This window comes from Phacochoerus africanus, chromosome 10 (assembly GCF_016906955.1).
Source record: "Phacochoerus africanus isolate WHEZ1 chromosome 10, ROS_Pafr_v1, whole genome shotgun sequence".
Taxonomy (NCBI): domain Eukaryota; kingdom Metazoa; phylum Chordata; class Mammalia; order Artiodactyla; family Suidae; genus Phacochoerus; species Phacochoerus africanus.
Genome location: NC_062553.1, coordinates 17,847,868 through 17,873,855, shown reverse-complemented (window position 1 = coordinate 17,873,855; position 25,988 = coordinate 17,847,868). Strand labels below are relative to the sequence as shown.

Here is a 25,988-nt window from a genome sequence, read left to right as displayed (position 1 = left end):
CACAAAACTTAGCTGAGACCTTAAGCTAACTGCTTCCGAAAATGAGCATTTATTTCCTTTCTCCATCCCTACATTTTTAGGATGTATATTGTTCTGTCAGAGTAAAATTCAAATACCAAAGCACTGGAAAAATCTGCAACAGAAACAAAAGCAAAATAACCAAAACCCTTCCAAGTTTTATCTGGTGGGATTAAAAAAAAAAGGGGGGGGGGAGAGGGGAAAAAAAGCCTTCATTTATTATTTCCTCCATTTTGAGAATAGTTGGAAATACAATTTTCTTCTCTACCATCAAAAAATGTTAAACTCATTAGGACCCAAGCTCTAGAAATAAGTACTTGGGGGAATGGTTTGACTAATGATTTTTTTTTTTCAATTTAATCATTTGTGTACCTCAGTTTTCTCTGGCCCTCAGTAACTTCAGTTAGGGAGTAAAATATCTTTCTCATGAAGAGAATTATTTTGTTATCAAGGTCCAGGAGCACTTTAAATTTTAAACAAAACCAAATTTAATGAAGTATGATGTGTTTTATTTTCAGTTTCAGTAAAAAAAAAAAAAGTTAAATAATCCTATTGAACATTTCTTGTTGAAATAATCAATAACTCACTGCATTATAGATGAACTGAACTGAAATAATTAACGTAAATGAAAATGTCTGTAGATGCACAAGTACCCCAGAGGTAAGCATCAGACAAAATCAGATTTTTTTAACCATCCTTTTACTATCTCTGATCTGTGGGCCTAATAAGCAATGCTTCTTGCTTTATGTTTAGATGAGTTCAATTGACTACCATTTGGATTAATTTTCACATTATTTTTTGTTTTAATGTGAAAACTGCCAAGAGCAGATTTTGAGATCCACGTTACAGAGCTGGTCTGCAGAGGTTTCACTGGAGATGAGAAATAGGCTGCTGAAGTTGTTTATCACTTCTAGCTTATTAAGAATAAAATAAATTAAAAAAAAAAACTATGCTAGGAGGCATTAAAGCTGTCCACTCATTTTCCTCTGTTTGTTTCCCAAATATGCTTTGTTCACAGTGGCATCACCATGATGGTTTTGTATAAAATAAGATTTCATTTCAGAGTGTTTATAGGCTAGAGGCCTTTATTATACCCTGTCCTGCTCCCAACTTTTGTGCCCTGCACGGCCAGAGCTTCAGACACATCCCAGAGGCCCAGAGCATGTGCTCAGACACTGACGTGGGGTGTGGGAATCAATGAGCCCCTCTAGGAATTAAAGGCAAGCAACTGAGTGCCTTTGCATAATGATTAACTTTGGGGGAAAAAAATATTAGCCACTCCGAGCAGAACCCTTTCCTTTCTAGGCAGGCAGCCTTCCCAGGAATGTTGGTTTCCAGTATGGAGATCGTCTCTTGGTTAGAAAGTTGCCTTGGGGGACGTTGCTGTGCTTTTGGTTTGGGGATGAATATTATGCTTATGTATGAAATTTTAGTTCTTCCTAGAAGGGTTTCCATAGATCTGTATGCTCTTTTCAGCTGCTGTCTAAATCCTTGCTCTGCCTTATTTTTCTTGGTTATAAAATGGGTACGCAGATCATCTGCCTGAGTAGTTCGGAGGACTAAGTTGCCAGAAATGTGGTATCTGAAATACTCACCTCAGGGTCTAGCCCTTGTAAGCTCTGTGGGATGTTTTCTTCTCCCTTGGTCTTGAAAAGTTTCAGCCTCGAGTTGTATTCGTATGCAGTGTATTGCAAGCTTAGAAAAACAAATGAGCAAAGATATGTATGCTAGTGGCTCTTGGGAGTGCTCACCAATGTACAATAATGAGATCACCACCAATTGTCTCTGCTTTTGTCTACTTGGGTATTTGAGTTTATGTGCATTTTTTTTAGAAGTGGCAGTTGTCTGAAATACAGAGGGTAGGAAAAGCCTGTCATGTGGGGCAGGAGTGGGGAAGGGAACCCGAATGTGAGGTCCTTTTTCGATTTTTTTTAATAGAATTGAATTATGCTCTTGAAAGTTTATTTTCTCTCTTGTTATCGACCTTAAGGATAGAGTCTCTCGCCTCCACCGATGTTGGCGCCTTGGGAAACGTTAACAGAACTACTTAGGGGGAAAATTCCATTGGGGTGGAATCCAGGCTCTGTGTAGATATGGAACATTATGGGCACTCAGCAGATGTTAATAAATACCTCCTTCTATTGTTGAGACAAAACGGGGTTGATTTGGGTGTGAATTTAATGGTTAGTGAAAGGACCTTGGACCTAGAAAGGGTGTATTTTAAGGAGGACAGGAATCTGGATATTGGGCAAATTAGCATTGTTTTTTCATAGCAAATGATCATCCATTTTTAAAGCCTGTCATTCCCCCAAATTGTAAGCTCCCTTGTGTCCATGACATATGCCTCCTTGGCAGCCCTTGCAATCCATTGCTGTAGACACAGTAAGGTTTCAATAGATCCTTGTTGACTGAAATCAAACATTTGGAAATCTAGGAGGCAGAGTTGATGGAGGGGTGAAAAAGAGGGCTGCAGGGAGAACAGAAGAGAAACAGTCAAGGCAGAGAGGGAATCAAATATAGAAACCTCCAGGGAAGCCAGAAGAGACCAAGGCTGGTGAGCAACTAGCACTTTGTTCTCCTGAGAAAGAAAAACTGGACAGAAGAGAAATTTTAATCTGAAGAGCTAATTAACCAAATTATAAGACCTCTAAAATATCCCTCTTATTAGAGTTGTAAGTTTTGAGACTGTGTTAAAAAAAAAATGGTGGAAGGTACTCTGATTTGTCCCAAGAATCTATTTAAATTTTTATTTGTATAATATAGAAATGTGAAGGAAAATTGCAGGATGCTGTAGTTTATAAACTATTTCAATGTTTTGACTGCTAAATAACCCTCTTTTATGGTAAGGGAGAAAAAGTATTTATACACACACACACACACACACACACACCCATATATATGAAAAACCACCTCTGATTTTAGCAGATGTGCTGATCTGCTTAAGAAAAAGTGGAATTAAGTGATAAAAAGACAAACAAGAAAACCGCCACGACATAGTGCGAACAGGTTAAAATAGCAAAAACAGTCATACAAAATATCCCAGTGTAAAAAATTTTCTAAAATATGTGAATAGGATATATATATATACATACACACACACACACATATATATAGTGGATGCCTAGCATTCAGTGAACACAAAAGTATCAGTGACTATCACGACACAGGGTTCACCTGATAATAATTAATAAATATCAACTCTTCTTGGTCAAGTGACCAATATTACTTCATAGTTGACTGTGTTGAGGGTAGAGCCAATGACCTTTGCTCTGAATTTTAATAATTTACTGTAGTTTTACATTAAATCAGAATATAATTGGGAAGAAAATTAGTGTTGCTTTGTGGGGAGTGCAGAGTAATGCCACTAATTGCATGTATAAAAGCCTTCCCGAGGTTGTATTTTCCTGTTCTTTTTTGATTTAGAAAATTAAAACTACGGTAATTTTCCGCTATTTGTAAGAGGGAAAATGTGCCAGTGAAAAGTATTCAGCTAACTTAAAAAGTCAAAGCTGTTGGCCATCTTTTTATGTCCAGTAATGACAAACCGTTGATTTCATCTCATTATTCAGGATATACTAGCAACTTGTTGCAGATATTAGAGTAGAATTTTAAAAAATGTGGTCTGAAAGAAGAAAGTGTCTGATTTTTTGTTGCGGTTTTGTTGCTTGTGTTTTCTTTCTTTCACTTTAGCATTTGAGCAACTTTATATTTAGAGCAAATCACCATTTTTTTTTTCTTTATAAAGGGATAGATAGTAGGGAATTCATTAAATTAACCTTAGTGAATAGGAGATTAAATGAATAGTGTTTTGAATTATTTTTAGATGCCTGGGGAATTATTTTTTAGATGAGTTTTTACTAAGTAAAAACTAAGTAAAAGAGTTTTTACTAAGTAAAAGAGTCAAACTGATTTTTAAATTATATTGAGTTTAACATTTTATAAAAACACGTACATTCACAAATATATGTACATGCATACATCACTCTGGAACTTGGAAGGGTTAAAACAGACCACTGTGGTGTTACGGGAAGCGTGTTTTGGCCCTGTTTAGTACCTCGAGTTTGTTGTGTATTCAATATGTAGTGTCATCATAAAACAGTTGCACCTGCATTAGCCTTCATTGTCTCACGCTAGAAGCTGAAAAATTAAAAAAAAAAAAAAGAAAAAGCTCAAGAAATGAATATTTCTGCTAATGGCGTGTTGGTATTTTTCCCTTACTCCATGGACATTCTTGATCTTAAAATGCAGACTGCACAACCCAGGGCAGTAGGGTTGGAATCCAGTGTTTATTCAAAGAGGTACCTTAAGGCAGTTAGAGAGGAAATGCTACATGTATGAAAAAAAAAAAAAAAAGGCAGCCGGGAAACTAAGCTGATCTGGGCAAAGCAGCAGGGACTGTATTTACTAACACTTGTTTTCTGAGAGCCTATGAGAGAAATGGAAATAATTGGAAGGAATCTGAAAGGATGGCATTTTGTTGCTTGTTCTCCTTATATGGAGCAAAGCAAACTGCAGTAACACTTAGGGAGCTGGTGTTCCCTTCTGCCACAGGGACAGCTGATTTCTGGGTGGAGGAGTTTGTTTGTACCCTAACACATACAGGCTGTTTTGTTAATTAAGTAAGCAAAAAAAAAAAAAAAAAAAGAAAGAAAGAAAGAAAGAAAAAGAAAAGGCATGCCCCGTTCTCTGCTTTCAAACACTTCCCCCAATTAGAAAATGTCTCATAAAAATGCATCATGTGATAAGATCTTGCTTTAGTCCCAGACCAGTCCACTTGGATATCTCGGAACATGAGTCCTTAGGAAGTACACATTTGAGCTAAAATGTAGTTACTTTGTCATGAAAGAAGGAGCTTTGCCACTTGCTTGTTTGGGAAGGAAAATAAATTAAAAAAAGATTGCAGGGGATTTTAGTTATTATACGGTCAGGGCTCCGTTTAGAGTCGGTGGCATTCAAAGCTGGCTTTAATCACAGCGTGATGCTTGAAGCCTCCAAAAGTCCAAGTGTTTCCTTTCTTTCTTCTTTCCGTTTTTTTTTTTTCTTTCTTTTTTTTTTTTAAGCGTTACTTCACTGAGGCAGAGGGCTGCCTTTGAGTGACGTCACGAGTTTGAGCAGCTAGCAGCACAGGAGAAGGGAGGCTGGGTGAGTGACAGCCCAGCCTACTTTTTAATAGCTTTGTCATGTGACTGGGGACTGTAGTAAGACAGGTGCCTTCAGTTCACTCTCAGTAAGGGGCTGGTTGCCTGCATGAGTGTGTGCTCTGTGTCACTGTGGATTGGAGTTGAAACAGCTTGACGAGCGTCATTCAGGAGCTGGATGGCGTGGGACATGTGCAACCAGGACTCTGTATGGACTGACATCGAGGTGAGCTGGGGCTGGGCTCGGCACTGCAGCCAGGACTGAAGCTTCCCTCGCGATGCAATTGTTCCTGTGACGGGGGAAGGGCTTAGGCTTGGGCGAGGAGAGGAGGCAGCAAAGTAGCCCGGGGAAGGAGCTTTGGGACAGGGATCTCAATCTTATCTTAACTCCAATAAGTTTGCTATTTTAAGGTGGCTGTGAGATACCTTGACCAAATCAAAGCTTAGCTGCTGTCATCAGGATCTGTTGCAGTGAGAAACTCTTTCCATGTGCCTTTGGCTCTGTTTCTACTCGTATGCAATATTTATGCTCTAAGATATTGATATGAATCAGAAGCTGAAGACTTTCCAGTGGTGTTTAGTGGCCTGGTTGGAAAAATGCCATTTCTATTTATAAGAAGATGAAGATAAAAATATTAAAATGGATGTGATCGCACAGAGTCAGTTTTGACTCTAGTCCGGATTTTTTTTTTTTTTTCTCTTCTTTCTGTTCATCAGACAGAGAACTCACAAAATCCGAAATAATCCTGCTAGGCTATTTTAGATTGCTTTTCCCACAGAACACAAGACAACAAAGCTGATTCCTTTAAAACTCCTATGTGTGGTTGAAAGCTTTGGCCAGGAAAAAACAAAACAAAAAAAAGCCTTACAGTGAAAGGTTTTCCATTAGCGTCGGTGGCAGGGAAGCCAATGGTTAAATCTCTGTGTACCACGGAGAGCTGCCTGAAGCCGGAGAGAGAATAGAGTTTATGCAGGACTGTGTGTGTGGAGCTGCTCGCTGCTTGTGTAAAAATAGACGGCAATACATCAATTCCACCGTCTCTGCTGGCTACAATTCATACAGGGGGAAAGAAAGCAAGCCGGTTTCCTCGTAATCTCTGGAGTCTAGAGTGACTAGCGGGGGGGGAGGGGGGAGACGGAGGACCGCGGCATGTTTGCATTCAACACAATGGAATGTTCTCGGAAAGTTTGGCCAACTTGGGAAACAAGCGAAACTTTCTGTGGACTCTGGTGAGATGGACCCGAATTGAATTGCAGGGTGAATCTGAGCGGCTAACAATGAATCTGGCAACGGGCTAGGAGTGCTTCCTCTGGGAAGCCGGGGGCACGTAGGGTAAGGGGGAGAATCAAGGGCTGCACGTGATTTGATTAAAGAAGATGTCCGTGTGGTGCGGCGGCGATACACATCTAAAGTGAAAATAATTTGGCCAAGGCCATCTGCGAATGCATTTTTCCTATCTAGCGAGGCATGCCCTGGATTCTTAACTCTTCGCTGGGTTTGCAAAAGCTCGCTCCGGTGTTTGCCCTCTCTTGCCTTGGCAGATGCGTATTTGCGGACTGTAATTGTTCTTATCTCGTGATTTCTCCGTAAGGTGGAAGAGAGAGAGAGAATTCATATGTCCTGTGGCTATTATGCGTCAGGGTTCTAAGAGGCTTCAAAGTCCTAATTGTCTTGGAGTAGCTGGAGTATCCTGTGGGTGGTTGTCTGGTTGGCTCCGTGGGTCTCAGCTGCTGTAGTTTCATTTTTCCATCACGTATTATTCCTGATGCTGCTAGGAGTTGATTGAGGAACTAGATCAGAGGGGAATATGGAAGATTTATTTTCATCATTGGAATTCCTGCAGTCATTTTCAAATAAGCGTCCGTGGCTCTCGCGTTTGTTCTGAAGGAGGTGAGGGCTCAGGCTGATGGTCCAGTGGTTGGATTGAGTTGTCGGTGTCGTTGTCTGAGCCCCGGCCACTCGCTTCTCTTGCACTGGAGGCAGCAGGCTGCTTGCAGCCGTGCCTTGGCGGTGGCAGCCCTGGGAATCACCTCAGCTGGGCTCAACTATTAGGAGCAGCAGGTAGCGTAGGCCGCTTTCGTTTTTTGAATCATTAATGTTTGCTGTCATCCTAAAATGTATTCTGCCCTTTTGCACATAATGACAGGACAGCACATTGGTTAATAAAGGCCTGTATGGCTCTACCTACTCGGAGTCCCCAGTGCTTCACAGTTTAATGAAGGTGATGTCCAATAAGGCGACTGAGATTGATAGAGACAGTCAGGTGACATACAACCCGCTCGGGCTGTCACTCTTTACCCACCCCCGCCCGACCCCCTACCCCCTGTCTTCACTCATTTTTTTTTTTAAGAAGATTCTTTTTTTTCATTAATATAATTAATGTGGCCAAGTCCACTCTTTCTGCTCTTTCCCTTTAAAATTTACCATCAATGGCACAAAAACCTCCAAAAGGTTAATGGAGAATTATACTTAATTATAATGATTCATTATCATCAGTGCAGTTAAGCTAATTTATTGTCTGCTCCTTAACTAAGAGAAAAGTCTGTTGGGGTGAAATAACGTACAATAATTAGCCTTTTGTGTTTAGTGACTGCTTTATCCTCCTAAATCTTATTATAAAATCAGGGCTACGGTGGTGAAAGAGCTGTCATGGTTGCAAAGAAGCAGTAGAATGTGTCTCTGTAATTGCAGTAAAGCACACCTGTTACAGATGTATAGGGAAGCCGTAAATATCAGCATGTCAGATGAGGGCACTTACAGGGCTCGGACTGTTAAGTCTGGCATGATCCAGAGGCCAAATATAAATTAATAACAGGAACATTTGCTACCACTAATGTGTTTTAGATTATCAGGATAATGCCACCTTCAGAAGCCCTGATTTGATTAGTGCGTCAACCTTGGCAAGATCACGTGCACATTCTTTTCAACCATAACATCAAAGAAAAATGAGAGAGACAGACAGAGAGACAAAAGGAAAGAAATGTGTCAAGTACAGTGGAGGGAAATCCGAAAAAAAAAAAATTGATCTGGTCTTTTCAGCGGTTCTTAAAAGTTCCTGAAAAATACCTATTTCTGGAAGGTTAAAGGGTTTTGCGGAAGCCGTGCCTAGAGAGGGCTGCTGCAGTGAGAGATACAGCAAGACACTGTCCGCCCCTTGGTAGGGCCTCGTCAGTGTCCCAAAACACTGGTTCTCAATCACTCTCCCTCCAAAAGGAATTTAAGCCAGATGTGGAGATCCTCTGTTTCCTAACTTACTTTTATTTTTCGTTGCTGTGTATGCTTTTTCTTTTAAGGACTAGCCTCCGATCCTAGTGGGGTTTGCACCCTTGAAAAGTTATCCCCTTGTCTCTGAACTGGCTCGTACTGTGGAGGCGTTACAGTGTGTGTGTGTGTTCACAGGACGAGCAGTGGGCAGGTGTGGAGACTGGGAAGTGTTACACCCCTAACAAAACACGAACACCGTGCCAGAATACACTGTGCCAGGATGAAATCTTCTCTTCAGCCCAGCCTCCGCTTACTTATAAACCTAGTCAGGTCTACCTGCCTGTAACAGTGGGGCTAACTCCGATAATACAAGAGGAAAAGACCCATAAAATGATAAGGCAAGAGTTTCGATGGAGGGGATCGCCCTTTATGCCTGCACTTTGGGATCACAGTGGGGCCTGGTGGTCTTGGGAGGGAAGGGCAGAATTCGCAGGCTCCTCCCAGCCTCCCCTTACCCACTGCTGACTGCATTACCCAGTACCTACTTCTCCACGGGGTGCTCACAGTCCCGCTGCTGCATATGACCCATGGAATGTCACCTGCCAGGGAAGACAGGGGTGCTTGAGGGAAAAATCTGCCTAAAACTTATTGTATTCAAAATCTCACAGTGTCAAGCAGGATCTTCAGCATCCTGCCTGACTGCTGCGTGGATGTGAATAACTCCCCAGCATCTTTCTTGACCTTGGGAGGGAGGGCCGTGAGGGTACCACCTCGAAGTGTGTGTCTTCCCCTGGGGACCCCCTCGGCTTGCAGATGGATGAAGTCCTTCTGGCTCTGGCATCACCAGACCCCTGCTATCGGAAGTTTCTGCAGGGTTCTTCAAAGCTTGCAGTGATGAATCAGCAGTCAGAGAGTCACTTCGAGCTTAGGAGCCCACCTCATTGGGAAGGGGGACCACTTTCCTCAAAGAGCCACAGTGAGGGACAGGTGACAGACCATTCGCCCCTGTCGGGAGGTGACACACAGCCCAGTCAACGAAAGAGGCTATTTTCAGCTTCTCAGTATCCTGAAATCATTCTTAAAACTTCGAAGAAAAAAAAAATAGTTCTTCTTAATTCACTTAGAGCATAATTTAGGAAGATATAAATCATGAACAAAAGCATGGTTGCCGTGTGCTGTAGTGGTTTTTCTTTTCAGATGTCAGGCGATGCCGATCATGTGCATACATACACATACACACCAACACACAAGACTTGCCAAGTTACACATAGTGAAAGATACAGAGATCATAAAAGTATGGTTTTTGTTCTTCCCCTCAAGGGACTTTTTTTGACCTGTTTGAGATAAAGGTCAGAAGCTCATGGAAAGTCAAGTAAGAGTAAAAGATTTAAATAACAATTCAAGAGAACCACAGGCAAGTTAAAGGACTTTGCATCATTAGTTGCTAAATGAATTGTATGGATTATAATGGTTAAAGGGAGCATAAGTGGAGAAAGTTTTCCTAGAATGGTTCTTAGGTTCTGTTTCTCATTTAGTAATCCTTTATTTTGACTCTCTTATGGGTGATGGCAATTCCAAGGTGAAATCACATTTGTAGCCTTCCTTCGAAAGGCTTCTACTCTAAGGGTAAAGTGAAATTTGGCGTATAGTTAACCAGAAAGCAATTTGAAACTTGCTAACTCCTACCTGTCAAAGAGGTACAAGCAAACCTAAGTTGCTTTCCAACTGGAAGAATCAGAGAAGGCTTAATGGAAGCATAGTATTGACCATGGATATGGAGGTTGAATTTTGGATGGAATGCTTCAGGCAAAGCATCCTTAGGGAGCAAAGTGAGTTAAAGAATTTAGGATGTTTTTCTGGTGACTAAAACCCTGGAAAACCAGCTTTGGTGGTGTCGTTGAATTAACCAGGCTTAATTCCTATCACATGCTATTGCAGTTTAATAAATTCCTGCAGTTAATGAAAGCCTTTTTTTTTTTTTTTTCTTCCCCCTGCCTCCTGCAGTGTGCTGCTCTGGTTGGTGAAGACCAGCCTCTTTGCCCAGATCTTCCTGAACTTGACCTTTCTGAACTAGACGTGAACGACTTGGATACAGACAGCTTTCTGGGTGGACTCAAGTGGTGCAGTGACCAATCAGAAATAATATCCAATCAGTACAACAATGAGCCTTCAAACATATTTGAGGTAAGGTGGAACTTAAGTTGAACTTGAACTTGGTGGGAATTCATTGAACTTGGCTTGGGTCGTACTCATATGGTTATCGGCCTGAAAGCATAATACGTTCTTACTCTGCTGTCACCAAAAGACATTTTTATCACCTTTAAGCACTTCCTATTTTGTGGAAAAACAATGTTTGGAAAATAAATGGACTTCTTCTTCTTTTTTTTTTTTTTTAAGAATTAAGGCCCTAAGAACCCACAATAGAGTGCATCAAACTCTGTTGAAATCCTAAGGGATTGTGAGAGAATAAGGGACAAAGAAGAGCGGATATCTAAGCCTGTTTATTCCTGTCTATTTCCCACAGAAAAATGGTGCCTAGTGGAAATTCTTATAAAATGTAAAAGAATGCATTTCTTTTTAACCAAGGGGTTCGGTCTACCTTTACTTATTTTACAATGTAGGTGAACAGATTTTATTATTATCATAATGTTGATCATATCTCTGATGTCTCTATATTATGGGAACTTCTAAGCCAAACTACTCTAATATGTACTTCTAAATTAGTCAAAATTAATTTACCTTTCAGAAGTGCGCATTACCTTCCAGACTCTAGACTCTTTATTATAAGCCTACCCTATAATAAAGAATGTTCCTTTGCACCTGTGAAAGTGTTACTTCGAGAAAAGATGTTTTTATCTCACAAGAAAATACTTGAAAATAAATGGTTTCTTATAGGGACAAACATCAAGTGGGTCCTCTGGCCAGTGCATTGAAGAAAGATTATCAAATCAACTAGTTTTCAGTATCACAACCACCGGCACCACCCGTAGGACCTAACATTTTCTACCTACCATGTGCCAGGCTCCATACAAAGCCACTTTACATGCATTTTTTTATCCACCAGCAGAGACATTTCTTATACTTTCGGTGTTATTCGGTTGAAATCTCGAGTCATTAAGAAAGCCAATTTTACAAGATTTATTGAGTTTTTCCAGCACCCAGCACATAAAAGGCACTGAATAAATGTTTATTGAGTCATTAAGAAAACCAATTTTACAATATTTACTGAGTTTTTCCAGCACACAGAAGGTGTTGAATAAGTGCTTCTCGAAGAGTGAATGAATGGCGAACATGTGTGTTAATAACAGTAATAGTAATAATGAAACCGCCATCATTTTGGAACCTTTTTGCTTTTCGTATGCCGTCCCACCCATCCCTCGGAGCAATCTCTTGTTTGGGTACCATTATTATCATTCCCATTTTACGTATACAGACAGTGCATTTCAGAGAGATGAAGTGATTTTCGCCACATCACACAGTGGACAAATTTGAACCCCAACCATATCGGACTTCGAAGTCTATTATCATGGATAAAAATAGACTAACCGTGAATGTGGGTGACAGCCATCCTTTGCAAAGACATAGCAAGCTGCTTCTTTGCTCAATATACTTAAAAATAGAACAGACGCTTTCTTTGCAGTGTTGGTTGACATGGAAGCAGGTATAGCTGGTGAGCCGAGGTGGCTGCAGATTCTGTCATCGGCTAAGATTTTATAATACGTCTGGAGCATTAAGTGGGTCTTAGAAGAGTGCTTAAGGTAATGGAGTTAAGGCCTGGGAGAAGGAATCAGGTGGAAGAAACACCGAGGGTTTGTGGTTAGTTATACTTTCCCAGGCTTCTCAGCCGGGTCTCAGAAAGTTCATGCGAGGACTTGGCTGGTTCAAACTGGTAAATTGAACATTCCTCATTCAGGACACTTGTCAGGTTACAGGCCCATTTTAAGTCATGCTGCATTAAATAAACAGAACGTTTTTAAAAAAATGTTCATCTCCATAGACCTCTTATCTAAAAATCGGCTATTGCATATTGGGTAAATGCCATGCATTTTGTAGGAGGTGGTTAAGGAACAACTAAAAAGTTGGAGGGGGAGATGGCTCTGTAGTCAATGCCTCCCTGGTGGGCTGGTTGCAAAAAATACAACTTTGTTTCATGACCTGTGTCCCCTTGTTTTGTACCGTGGCACCTGTATGAGGAATTTTTCATTTAAGCTTTAAGGAGAATTGTCCAGCAACTACTTAAATGTCTACAGACACTGAATCTCCACCAAGACACCCCTCTTGTTGTCCCATACACCTTTTTACTGCTGATGGAACTGTTTTCGGCACTCTCATACACAAGGCTTATTTCATTGTATCTCTCATTAGGTCATTTTAAACCAGTGGTTCTCAACCTGAAGGCAGTTTTGCTTGCCTGGGAATATTTAGCATTGTCTGGAAATATGTTTGATTGTTAGGCCTGGGGACAGGGAGGTGCTGCTGGTATTTAGGAGGCAGAGACCAGAGAGGTTGCTAAACACCCTACAATGCACAGGACAGCGTCCCACAACAAAGAATTATTTGAGTCCCAGTGACAACGGTGCTGAGGTGGAGAAACCTTGTTTTTAAAAGTAAAGTCACTGCCGTTCCTTTTTAGAAAACACTGAAGATGAATTGGTCAGATTTATGAGAGAGAAAAGTTAAGATACAGGGTGTAAAGAATTAGAAGCCATAGAAAATTACTGAGATGCCCAGAGCCTCGGGACTGATATGTCAGGAATTCTCTCAGTGACAGACAGCAAAAGTGACTGTATAGATAAGTCTCATACCAGTTTTTCTCTGATGTCACGAAGCCCAATCTTTTTTTGTCCATGCAAAGGGAAGGCCGTATGTGGCAGCACACACAGAGCACACGTACATATCACACACACGCAACACACACAGCACATGTACACACACATGCACACACACAGCACACACACACAGCACACACACACACACTGCAGCTGCTCGCCCAGCATTTGCATCCAGAAAAGATGCCTCCGCTCTTTGCCCTCTAGTGTTAAATCCAGACATCTTTTCTAGAAGGAAAAAAAAAGTGTGTTTTGAGCACGGGTGGAATTCTCAAATTGCATCTTCCCCTGAGAAGCAGCTTCGTAGGCAGCGGAATAACCCTTGAATGGCTACGGCTTGGCACATTGCTTCTGCCCAGGCACCGTGGCCCAGAAGGCATTTCCCAGCGCCTGTGACTTTAAATTTCTCACGCGGACTTTCACCTGTGCTCCCTCACTTTCTTCCAGTTCTCAAAACCCTGCCTCATCACATTTGTGAAGGCCTTGTACTTGAGCAAGCCAAACAGTCACGGTCTCTGCCACCTCTGATCTGCCAATAACAAGCATTATCTCCCTCTGATTCCCAGAATAAAATAAGGCATCGGAGTAGTTAAACACTTTTTCCCTGACTCAAGTCGCACACTGATGACACCGCTGGAAACCAGCCACAGGATTTCTGAATTCTCATCGAAGCAGGAAGAGAGGGGGTATTTAAGGTTACATTTAGTATTGCAGAGTGTTAAAACGTTGGGGATGAATAGAAATATCTTCCGTGGACCTGGTCCCCACATTGGACTCTTAGTTGAATTTTTTTATGTAACTTAAGAAGAAGAAGGGAAAAAAAAAGAATGAAATTGGGAACTGGTGAATTCCTAAGTGGGAGCAAGGTGAGTCCACACGCAATTGTACGTGGTGGTTGAGTAACTGGGCATACAAACAGCGATCTCTGCTTGCACAACCTATGTTTGAAAGTGTAAATGCAGGTGATCAGGTATGATTCAGAAGCCGCTTAGCAAAACAGGACACAGGGCCTATAGGTGCAGTGCCCGGCGAATCTGACCCATGTGTCAGGAAAACAGGATGCTGTCTCTGGACTGGCTGGTAGCAAGATTTATGTGTCAGAATATTGCAACACCACTTCCTTCTCTGGGTTGCTTTGTGCATTGTTTGAAGGAGGAGAATAAAGAACTACTTTTACAGCAGGACAGTGTGTAAAGAAAGGGTGGTGTGGGGTTAGGTTAAACGGCACCTTGGCTCTTCTGGGACACTGGGGGCCACCTTGTCTCTGCTTTATTTTAACCGCAGCTTTAATGCCGCCTTGATTCCACTGAATGGGCATCTTTCATGCGTTGGTCTGATACTTCTGAATGCAGCTACTTGGGGTTCTTTAGAACATGGAGAGTGAGAATGTAGTTGTCTCTAGGTCCTGACTCCTAATATGTTCTGAAACATGCCTTTGCTGCTGGGGGGAGAAGGAAGGGCTCTTAGCTGTGGCCAGCCTTCGTGTTGGGTAATTACTGAAACTCTCAGGAAGGTCTGAGACTGTGAACTTTTGTAAAAGAAAAAGGGTAGCTTCCTGCTACCTCTCTGTATGGTGTCCTGCTGTCTGGCACCAAGGGCAAGGTGGATGGACGCTCTCAAGAATGTTTGATCACTCTCGTGGGAATTTAAATGATGTTACATTTTTTTCATTGATGTTCACTTGTATTCTATTTGTTTTCCTAAAATGGGCATATATTATATCCTTCCGAAAAACATTGGAAGAAACAAGTCTTGGCTATTCAAAAGCCTGAAGAGTTGCTGTCATGGCTCAGTGGTCAACGAACCTGACTAGCATCCATGAGAACACGGGTTTGATCCCCAGCCTTGCTCAGTGGGTTAAGGATCTGGTGTTGCCATGAGCTGTGGTGTAGGTCACAGATACAGCTCGGATCCTGCATTGCTGTGGCTCTGGCATAAGCTGGTGGCTACAGCTCGGATTCTACCCCTAGCCTGGGAACCTCCATATGCCATAGTGCAGCCCTAAAAAGACAAAAAAAAAAAAAAGACTGAGAATTTGGGAAGCAGGGAACCAGCTTGTCTTATTCACTGAAGTTTTCTAGATTTTTTTTTTTTTTTTTACAAAACAGAAGAAAGTAGGTACTCCATAAACAATTGCAACCTAATGAATATGTTGGCTGTCATATATGTATTGATGGTGTCAACTGCATTAGGTAGTTAGGTAGTGTGAAAACATAAAGAAAAAAGATCTATTTTCCTAAAGCACTTTAAATCCAGTTGGAGAGGGCAAGTGGTGAAATGGGAAACAGTTAGCAAATAATGGGAGACTGTGTATACAGATATACATATATATGTCCACATATATCAGCATTTGGAGAAGAATGTAAGATTATATATATTCATGTGTATATGCACATGCATATTTATGTGCATGGGGCTATATTACATGTATATATTGATCGGAAAAATTATGAGACTGCGTGTATGCATATACATGTGTAATATGTGTGTATACATTTATGTGTGTGTGTGTCCTAGCTAAGGAGGGAATCAGCAAGAATAATGTCACTGAGGCTGATGAGAGAATAAGAGCGAAGCACTTTCACAGAGGTGGGTATGAAGTTGAAAAGCTTGATTTACTCAAAGTGAAGTTTGTATGACGTGAAACCCAGGAGTAAGAGAAATAAGTCTGGATTTAGGGTGGGTCTCAGATTATGCCAGGCCAGGAGAACCGGGTTGGAAGTGTTCAGTGTTTCCATGATAGGAATTAGGGTGCCACTGAAGCTTTTTAGCGGGAGATGGATGCGATGGCGATGGCATTTAAGGGTGATCATTCTGACTGTTGAAAGAGCTTTGGACTAGCAGAAAGTAGAGGGAACCTGACCGCAGGCTCTGCTGCATTCCAAACCTCATGCTATGTTGGTGCAGGGAAGGGACAAGGTGACAGCAGAGGGGATGGCGTCCAGGGAACAAAACCCGAAGCACCTTGAAGGAAAATTCCATCAGCCCTGATAAGTATGAGTGAGGTTAGAGAGGGAGGTGGCAAAACATGCTAACTCAAAAATATTCAGAATCGGAACTTCATGGAAGTGGTCCTGGTTAAGTGTCTGCTTACCTTTAGGAGCCAGAGTACTTTCCTGGACTGTGAATCATTTTACAAAGGGGCTCTCCAGTTCCCTGCTGCCTCAGGGGCAAAACGTATTTAACCCAATCCACAAATTTACGTGGTGTCTGCTTTCTCTCACTTGTCTCCTTGAAGGAAATTCTGTAGCCTTCCATGGTAATGAATTCCTGCTTCTGACCGTGCCTGTGGTCAGGCAGACTTTTCTATGAATGGCAAACCTCTTGGAATTTTAACACAACAAGCAGAGAGAACAAAATGTGTGTCAAAACCGCCTCACCTTAGTTTAATCATCGGAAGAATAAATTCTCCTTTGTTATGTGGGGAGACCGAATTCATTTACAATAATCCCTTTGTGAAGGTTTCTGGAATTTCCAATTTGCAATCAATAAATGTTTGTCATTTAAATGAAATTTACGGCCCACAACCAGATTTTTGCCACACTCAGTAATGATGCTTACAGAGACTATAGACTTCAAGTAAGAAAATAATAGCCATTTAAGTGGGGAGATAATTGGCTGAAACATAAGAACATTGAAGAATGTTGAAACTCATGGAGACTTATGGAGTATTTTAAAAATTTATGTTGTACTTATCTTTGCATTTGTAGTCTAACACAAAATTCCAAATTCTGGGTATAAATCAGTTAGATGTTCATCTTGGAGAATCACAAATCAGAAAGCAACAATCTGACCCAGCTTGTGTGGGGCTTTATTTTCAACCTCTACTCAGCTTTTCTGGCAGGGAGACTAAATTGTGTGTGTGTGTGTGTGTGTGTGTGCGCGCGCGCGTGCATGCATGTGTGCTCATCTACACACCTCAGTTAAAGACCATTTTAGACTCCTTGCCTAGATAACATCTGCCTTATCTTGGGAACATCTGGCTTATCACCCTGCTTCTTCCCTGCCATTATGCTGACCACTGGAAAAATATGGTTCAGGGATTCTGATCCACAGAGTTCTTGGCATCAACCCTACTAATAAATAATAAGTCACATGATGCCAGTTACATGACATCTTTCACCATCACTGACTTTTCTGGTGGCTGCTCTTATGGGTGCAAGTTGTGGCTGCAGAAGAGGAGTTTAGCTGCTGTTTTTCGAAGAAGCCAATCCAGTTCTTAGCCACTGGCCATTTGGAAAGGGAAAATTCATATGTTTAATTGGGATGATGGTTGTAAAATGTACTAGTTGGTGCCGGGGAGGAGGGGGAGCGGGCAGAGACCGACTGTTTCATGTCCTACACACTGGGCACTCCAAGAAGGAGGTGAGCTCTTCTATGGGCGTGTCTTAGGCTTTCCCCACCTCCTGGGCTCTCAAGTGGGTCTTTTAACTAAAAACCAGAAAAGTGGAGACCCACACGCACAAGGAGAAACTCTTGGAGTGGGATCGGGAAAAAGTGGTTCATTGCCTCTCAGATTGACTTCAGAGATCCTAGTCGAGGTTAACGTAATCAAGATGCAGGATGCTGTGTGGGACACACTGTCTGTTTGTACAGCAGCCACGTGTGCTTGTGTAGGGACCTTACACATATGCCAGGCCTGTTTGTCCATGTCCCCCTATCTGTATGCAACGCCGTGGAAACACAGCCCAGCAGATGGCTCACCTCTGAATGAGATCAACACACAAAGCAGATAAAAAGATGAACATTCAAGACTGAGAGCCAAGTCGTTCTTCCACTGTTCTCTACCCCAGACTTCACGTTTTTAACAAGGTTAATCTGTCCCTATAATATGTGCCTATTCTTCTAGCAATGAACACTTTTACTGTGGCTTTTATAAAATGAATTGCCTGTGATGTAAAGCAATTTTGTAAGGACCATTGTTTTTTTTTTTTCTTCTTCTTTAGCCTCTCAGGTTGCATTCAAGAGGGTGCATTCTGAGCTAGAGTTTGAAACCCAAGCAGGATCCTGTGTTTCCCTGTAGCCTGCCAAAGATGCTGAATTACAAGTAGCTAGAATGAGAGCAAGGGAAAAGGGAGGCAAGATACACAAGGAAATACACACTCTTACTCTTGGCAAGGGCAACATTTTAGGAAGATAAATGACTTCTTACCCATTACGCCATTTGTCCCAAAACGATGATACGTGATACTTTTGTGCCTTTTCTGTTCCAAAATGAGAGAATGGTTTGCATAGTTTCAGATTCTAAACACCGAGACTTTGTAGGCCTGCCCATCTCCATTACTAGTGCAAGTTATTCATTCAAGGTTTGCAGCTGGATAGATTAATGAATTACTAGATCTTGCGTAAAATGACTTGGCCTGACTTTTAAACAACTACCTTTTTTTTTTGTTCTTTTTTCTTGTTGGCCAGTCTCGTGGTCCATGTTAGTGGGCTCTAGAGATCAAGCCCCCCGTAGAATGGATGTGTTTTTTTTGTTCTTCCCACAAGTAGCTTTGTTAACTGCTGCCTCCACTTTTCCATTCTCTCCCACACTTCTGCTCAGAAGCAGTCAGTTCAGGGAGGTACAAGCAGGCTGGTCAGGCAGGGATGAGGGGAGGAGACTTAGTAGCCACATCCTTGGTGGCCGATGCCCTTCCCCGGGCCCTATCACGTGACCTGTGGGAACCCTGTCTTCAGCACAACGGAGTTTCGAGTGAGTTCCTTGGTGTTGCTCACACACTATGCAGAGCTGGAGCTCTGAACTTTGAAGGAAAGCCTCAGAGCTATTTGCAAAGTGCTGGTGTTTAGTGAATACTAAATTACATTTAGGAAATAGTCTACTGCTACCAGTTATACTTCATTTTTATTCCTGACACAGACACCTAAATCAGAGAACAGTAACATTTCAGAGATTATGGAAGCAGTTTGGGTATGTTCCAACACTATAATAGGATCAGAATTTTAAGGCCTTTTGTATTATTACCAATAGTCACTTAGTTTCTACTGCAGTGTACTTTGTAGGGAATTATAGCTTTTACTAAAAAGATTAAAATGCTATTATGCAAATGATTGCAGTATGTTATTATGTTTACAAATTAACATCCATGGCTCAACACACAAATTAACTAACTATTCTATCTATGTTATTAAGGATTTAATAAAGTAACTGTTAATAAAAATGGGTAGCTTGGAACACTGAATAGGAAACCACTGTGATTTAACACAGAACTCAAGCATTGTGTTTAATGTTCTAGGTGATATAATGGTAAAATAAAGTTGAGCAAAGCACAAAGCAAAGCTGGGACCATGGAGCAGCAGAACTGCCTGTCTGAGACGCTGATGGCCATGAACTAAATAGCTTCAGGCTACACTATACAGTGGGCGGCATACAGTAAATCTAAGCAAAGCACGCGCACCACCTTCTATTAATAAATAGTTCATTGAAATGATAATCGCCCTCCCTTACATGTCTGATATGTTCCATACACATGGAGAATACTTACATTATTCTAAAATGGAGCTCAGAGCAAATTTTGCAATAGCGAATGGGATTTAGCTGCAGAATATCGCCGTGTGATAAAAGAGGAGAAGGCTAGGTTCAGACTCAGATGGCTTTACAAACAGGCTGCAAATTGCTATTCCTGGCTGTTCATAAGAGATCATAAAAGCAAGGAGATAAGAACCGCCAGGGTCTCTGAGAAATGAATGTATGTGATTATGTTATCTTATGGGTTGGATTTACTAGACAGACCGACAACACCTTCACTTCAGTCCGACAGGAAAAGGAGAAAGAGATGTCGGTTTTGAATAGCAAACTTTGTCAGAGCGTGCAAGTCCCAATACGTCATCACTAAAATCTTTTAAAAGTGGTCGAGGATGCTGGTCAGTGACTCCATTGCTAGACCTCAAAACAAAAGCTAAGGGTGTTACCTGATCTTCAGCAAACAAACAAACAAACAAACAGGAAACAAACGGATTCCTGGAAAATCCTGGAGCAACGTCGTTCATATTTGACATGTTTTTGGTTTATGTTTCTCAGTCGTCAGATGCAGATGTTGAAGACTTCAGTATAAACAGTACCCATTTTCAGGTCAGGTCTACCCCAAACCAAATTTAAATGAAATAATAAACTATGGCCCTTTTAGATCCACCGACCCAGGGCAACCAGCCTGGGCTTCTTAGCAGGAATATCTGGGTGAACTTAAAGACACGAGGGAGCAGGGAAGCAACTACAAACTTGGTCAAGGTTTGTGTCCTTGCATACAATACAAGCAATTTATTTTGTTCCGAATAGCACCTCTGTCGTGGGGAAACTGCTTATGCAAATTTGTGATATCTAGCTTGAGCAAGGTGCCTGGTTCCCTCATTTCCTTCCACATTTGGATAAATTGTGTTGTTCTTCACTCTTCCAAATTTGTCCTTGTGGAAAGGGAACACTTGCAAATTGGTTGAAGCTTGCGAAGAGGAAGAAAGCGGGGGAGAGGAAGGAGGAAACACTTGGACCCAAAACAGTGGCTGGGACAGCTTAGCATTCGATGGTTTGTGGCCTTGTCCTGTTCCCAGGCACCTGATCAAGAAAGTGGTACAATCCTGTTATGCAGGCATTCCGGAGCTCTTGCCAACATTCACCTGACATGACCAAGGTTTAAAGTACTGGCAGTAACTTTACACAGCAGAGGGGAAATCCGTGCCTGGGGTGTGTGTGTGTGTGTCAAGGGGGAGGCGGGGTGCAGGGGGGTGCGCCTGCTTGCATACACATCCACATTCTTTTTTTTTTTTTAAGAAAAAAAAAAGCGATACTTGCCATAGCAGGGTGGTAAAATAATTAGTCCAGCAGACAAATGTCTTGGCCCATGTTTAAACAGAGCTTTAAGGACACAGTGTTCTCACCAGTCAGATATCTAAATACAAACCAGTGTCAGCTGCCACGCAGACCAAAATGTAATAGCCTGCTTTCACAGGGGTCATCGTCAATCCATTTTGGTCATGGTCACACTGCACATCTGTTTCTGCGCTGCAGCTCCTTAAGGTGGCATTGGACTTCATCAGAACACAAACAGCCCAGCTATAAATTGCCACTGCTGGAGTTCCTTTGAATAAGTGTATACTGTTTCATATTTATAATGGTGAGGCTTCATAATATTCACAGTGAATATATAACACCGATCAGTTCAACAAGCATGAAATTGTATGTTGTCAACTTGTCACATAAATAGAGTCATATTCCGGCTTGCGATAATGTTGAACTAACATTTTTTTCCCCCATAATCGTTGAGAGGGTCACCCAAAAGTGGGGAGGTAGCACTTCCTTTGGTAGATAAACAGTTGGGGCTATTGTAAAGTTGATATTACCCTTGATGGGTTCCTTTGCTCCCCTCTCTCCAAAGTGCTTGCTTTTCTTGGGTGAATGCTAATTGGCTAATCTGGTGTGTTTCTTCTGTCATCCAATGGTATCATTTTCAGCCAGTGCTAGAAGGCTTTTTTTGGGTTGTGTATGTGTGAGTAGCTTTTTTTGTTCTCCTTTAAAACATTTTTTTTTTCTATTCTTGTAGCGCAAATCAGTGCTAATTGTCATGAAATTCTCTAACCATCCTCTGGCAAGCTCTCTCCTTCATTTGCACTCCAGTTAACTCTTAATTCATTACCAGAGTCCCGGGTCATAGTGAAGGCTGGACATTTTGATCAGACTTTCTCATGATAGAGAATTTAGAGAGGTGCGGCAAAGAAATGATTGCACCAAATGTGCAACTTGCTTAAAGGAGAAAGTGCGGGGCGGGGGGCGGGAGGGGGGCGGGTGGCAAATGAAACTGACGCATCGGTCGCTGGGGAGCAACTACAGAGACCAATTTCCAGAGTGGCTGATATTTCAGCACCAGAGGCGTGAGAAGAAACGGATGCCAAGTACTTTTTCACTTTTGAGAAATTCTTAGATGTGTTCAATCCTCCCCATCTTCCTTCAAATGGCCCGGAGTCAGAAAGTGTTGCCAGCGCTCTCTGCAGTCATGTGAATTTCCCTGGTTAAAGTGGCTAACTTTAAAACCTCAGGATGGTGCTTTAGGAGGTGTGGATTACCAAAGGGTATTACTAACTCTGATGTTTTCATCCCATATCGTGTGTGGTGTGGACGGTCATGTTTTCACGTAGAAGAAGCCATTTGCCCGCCAAAGCTCCTGGTCTCCAACGGGTGCATATTTTCACATTTCTTCAGGCTTCTGGTTAAAAGTTCCTCTCTTCTCTCACTGATGTCTCTATCCATTCCTCAGAAAATGATTACTGTCAACCATTAGCATGCCCATTAGCATGTCACTTCCTGGGGATACAGTGGTTCCATGCAGACAAAGTCCATGGCGCCATGCTGCTCATGGCTGATGATGAAGATGCAGCTTGAGAACCCAGTAAGATACAGTCTCTGATAGAGAAAGCCAAGCAGGGACTTTCTCCACCGGCCTGTTGTCTTGGTCATCGCTCACAGATAAATTCTGCCTTTCTCTGGGGGGGTTCATTTACCATCTTCAGAAGTGCCTTCTCCTGGAAGAGGAATTTGGCTGGAGAACATTTCCCTTGGCTAATGGGACCTTCTGTTCCAAACCAAGGGCCCTGGGCACAGCGTCTGGCAAATGCAGGGGAGTGGGACAGAATATTTGAAATGGGGAGATCTGGCTCTACCGTGCCCTACACACAGTGTGTTGAGAAAAACAGCAGTTTGCTCATGGGGATTGCTGAGGGAAGACCAGAAGAAGGAGCCTTTAGGGAAGAGAGAAAGGCTGTCAGCAGAAGGCTCTGTAACCAGGGTGCACAGCTGATGTGCGTGGAATGCTGAGTCCCTCGCAATGCAGGTGGGCGCCTTTGGGTGAAAATGATTCTGCACCATTTCAGGCCTGTCGACCTTTCTCTGCGAGAGTGGTGTTTCCTGCTGGAAGGACTGACGCGCTTTTTTGCCTCTCTGCGACATCTTGAATGTGGGGCCTTCTCTGCGTTGTCTCATGGACAGTCCTGCCCTGGGACTGTCTGGCCTTGGGTGGTGAGGCAGGCATGGGAAGAAGGCTCTGTACCCCTTTCCTCTTCTCTCGGGAGGTACCAAGCTTTACATCTCTACTGAGCCTGATTCACTTAGATCGTTTTCACTTCCCGGTAATTCTCCAGCTTCAATTTCTTCTCGCCAGTCCTTTCTGAGAAGTTGATTTCTGCTTCTGAATGCTGCTTACATAGGGGAAAAGCCACCTCTATTACAGGAATGCCCTTGGTTTTTCCATGGACGCTTGGCCTAAGGACATTGGCTTCCCTGGGTGCCATCTCATTTGTTCAGATGTGAAGTTGGAGCTTCTGTAGTCCAGACATAGTTCTCCCGGGTGTCCAGGGATCCTCGCCAACTCAGATCCTGTCCAGAAATGTTCTCATGTCAGGATCCTCTCGTGTCTTGCCAGCACATGCTTAGCAGGGACACCCTGATCTCCCCTGAGCCTCGTCTATCAGCCTGCCTTTTCTTCTGGGCAGGGCTGCTTGATGGGCAGGCTCGCCTCCTGTTCCTACTGAAGAAGAGTCTGGGCAGACGCTGGAATGCCGCGGTGCTGCCTGGGATAAGTGACTTCTTTCCCCCTGCTGGTCCTCAGTTCCAGGACTCTGCATGCAGTAGATTTGAGAGTTATATTAGGTCACAGGGCCACTTTCGAGCTCCTTTAATCCTATCACCCGGCAATCCATGTAGCTGAGGTGGCTGCCCTGGTCCTGAAGGAATTTGTGTCAATTTCTCCTGGGACAAATCTAGTCTGGGCCACTTGGCAATATTTGTTCCAACGGCACATTTTGACAAAGACGTTCTGTCCACACAGAGCCAGAGAATTTGCTGCGTGCTGATGCGTTTGGGGGGAACTGAATGTTGCCTGGCCTTAGCAGATAACTGAGTCTGGCGATCTACGTGGCATGATCCATGCCCTGTTTAATTTGCCTTTGAGTGGCAAATGCGTTTCTTCTCTGAGTCAGCAAAAGCCTTGATACCCTCCAGTGGTACTGGGTGACTTCTCTGTGATACAGAAAAACAAAACTTTGATCCTACTTTTTTTCCCTTTAGTGGCTGGTTCATTTTTATTTCCAGCGACGTTTCATCGCTGAAAGAGAAGATGTATGTTCCATAGATGGGATGCAGTTTTACTTAATCACAGTGGTTATTTTTATAATTCGCATTAGGAGACCTCATTTCTCTGGCCATTATTAACTTAGTGTTATTAATTGTCTGAAACATAGCTGAGAAACACACCATTTGTAAAAATGTCTCTGAGAAGCCAAACCAGATGGAAAAAAAAAAAAAATCATACCCTCAAACTCAATGCATTTTATTACCAGATAAGCTTCTCCAGCTCTCACTTAGCATTTGCTTCCTTTTGTTTTACTTTCAATTTAAACCAATCTAGTTATCTGTGTTCTGAGCACATGGGAGATTAGAAGAAATGATTTAGAAAGTTAATGAGCTTGTAAGAGGCAAGGAGTGGGAAGTAGGAACTGACCCAAAGAGATGAGACTAAAAACTACAAAAAGTAGACAATCAAAATACGACTGTCTGGGGCCATTTCAGTAGAGGGCAGAACACTCTATACTTTCAGGGCTGTATTTCTAAATAGCTCCCTACGGTCATTTCATAATATTGTACAAAGCTACAAAAATCAATTCTCATAATTTTTAAGATGAGGGAAATATGTAAATGATTTTGAAATCTTTCCATTAAATGCTTTAATAAAAAATTTGGTGCTTAAGCGATGCAACTTCTCAATTCTTCTGCACACATGCTGATATGGATCAACACCTGATCATGAGAGATAAATGAGGCATATACACAAACACACACATGTTTTTACATCTAGAAGATTTTCACGTGGTCTGCCTATCCCTCTGTCTTTCCCACGTAGTAATACCTACTAGGAGAATGTTCCATGAAATGTTAAACTTCATTGTATAATTGGTCAGCTCACTTTCCCCCTTGAAAAATACAACTGGTAAAATTTCCTCCAATAAAAAGACCAGTGATTTTTTTTTTTCTTGTCAGTGTTTTAGGAACGATTTTTAGCTTTAGGGCCCTTGGTCAAGACAAGCACAGCTCAGCAGAGTTATCCTTAAATAAGTAATTCCCCACATTACCTTAGAATGAAATTGCTTATATTTTTCCCCGTCTTTGCTTTCCTACTCAGTCCTCAACTCCACCACCACCCCAGCAATGCATAATTCATGTGTATATTTTCATTGAGAACACACTCAATTGTATTACCAGTACTATGAGTGATTTCCCCATTTTTTCCCATTTTGTTTGGAGATCCTTATAAATAAATCACCAACTGCAAGGCTTGCAAGGCAATCACTAAAATGTGCTGCTTGGGTTTGGATCAAGGATTTCAGATAATATGCAGGCCTAGGCTCCCTAAATCTCATTTCCGTCTCGAAAGCCAAGGAAAGCGATAACTGTGTCGTCTTTATCCGAACTCTCTGGCCCAGCTCTGTCACCTTTCACCGGAGGGGAGAGAATGGAAAGCTTGGGTTTCTCTACATGGACCCTGAGCTTTGGTTAGGCTATGACCCCGCATTAATATTCCACCTTTGGCAATTTCAAAGAATGCTGTTCACTCTTCCTACTGTAAGCAGCCTGGCTCCCCTGGTGCTTCTCACGCTTCTCCTTTGTATGAAGGCATTTGTGCCTCCCTTCATGTCCCTTTCAGGAGTAATTCTTCCCTTGTTCAATTTTTCCCTTTCTCTTTACGGCTGTCATAATAGTCCCTGATACAGTCAGGCAGCGGTGACCCTGTCCATCACTCACCTGCAAGCTATTCTTGA

At 42.2% G+C, this 25,988-nt stretch overlaps 1 protein-coding gene across 3 annotated transcripts in view; it reads left to right on the top strand.

The window, feature by feature from the left end:
• PPARGC1A (PPARG coactivator 1 alpha) overlaps positions 1 to 25,988 on the top strand; it is a 120,417-nt gene that overhangs the window by 10,015 nt on the left and 84,414 nt on the right. The window contains exons 1-2 of one of the 3 annotated variants that reach the window (XM_047798084.1): positions 5,166 to 5,382; positions 10,366 to 10,545. In XM_047798084.1, the coding sequence (XP_047654040.1) occupies positions 5,335 to 5,382; positions 10,366 to 10,545 (228 nt within the window). In that variant the 5' untranslated portion in view covers positions 5,166 to 5,334. Of the gene's footprint in view, positions 1 to 5,165; positions 5,383 to 5,938; positions 6,387 to 10,365; positions 10,546 to 25,988 lie in introns of those variants that run through there. The other 2 variants (XM_047798083.1, XM_047798085.1) reach the window with 2 other exon arrangements.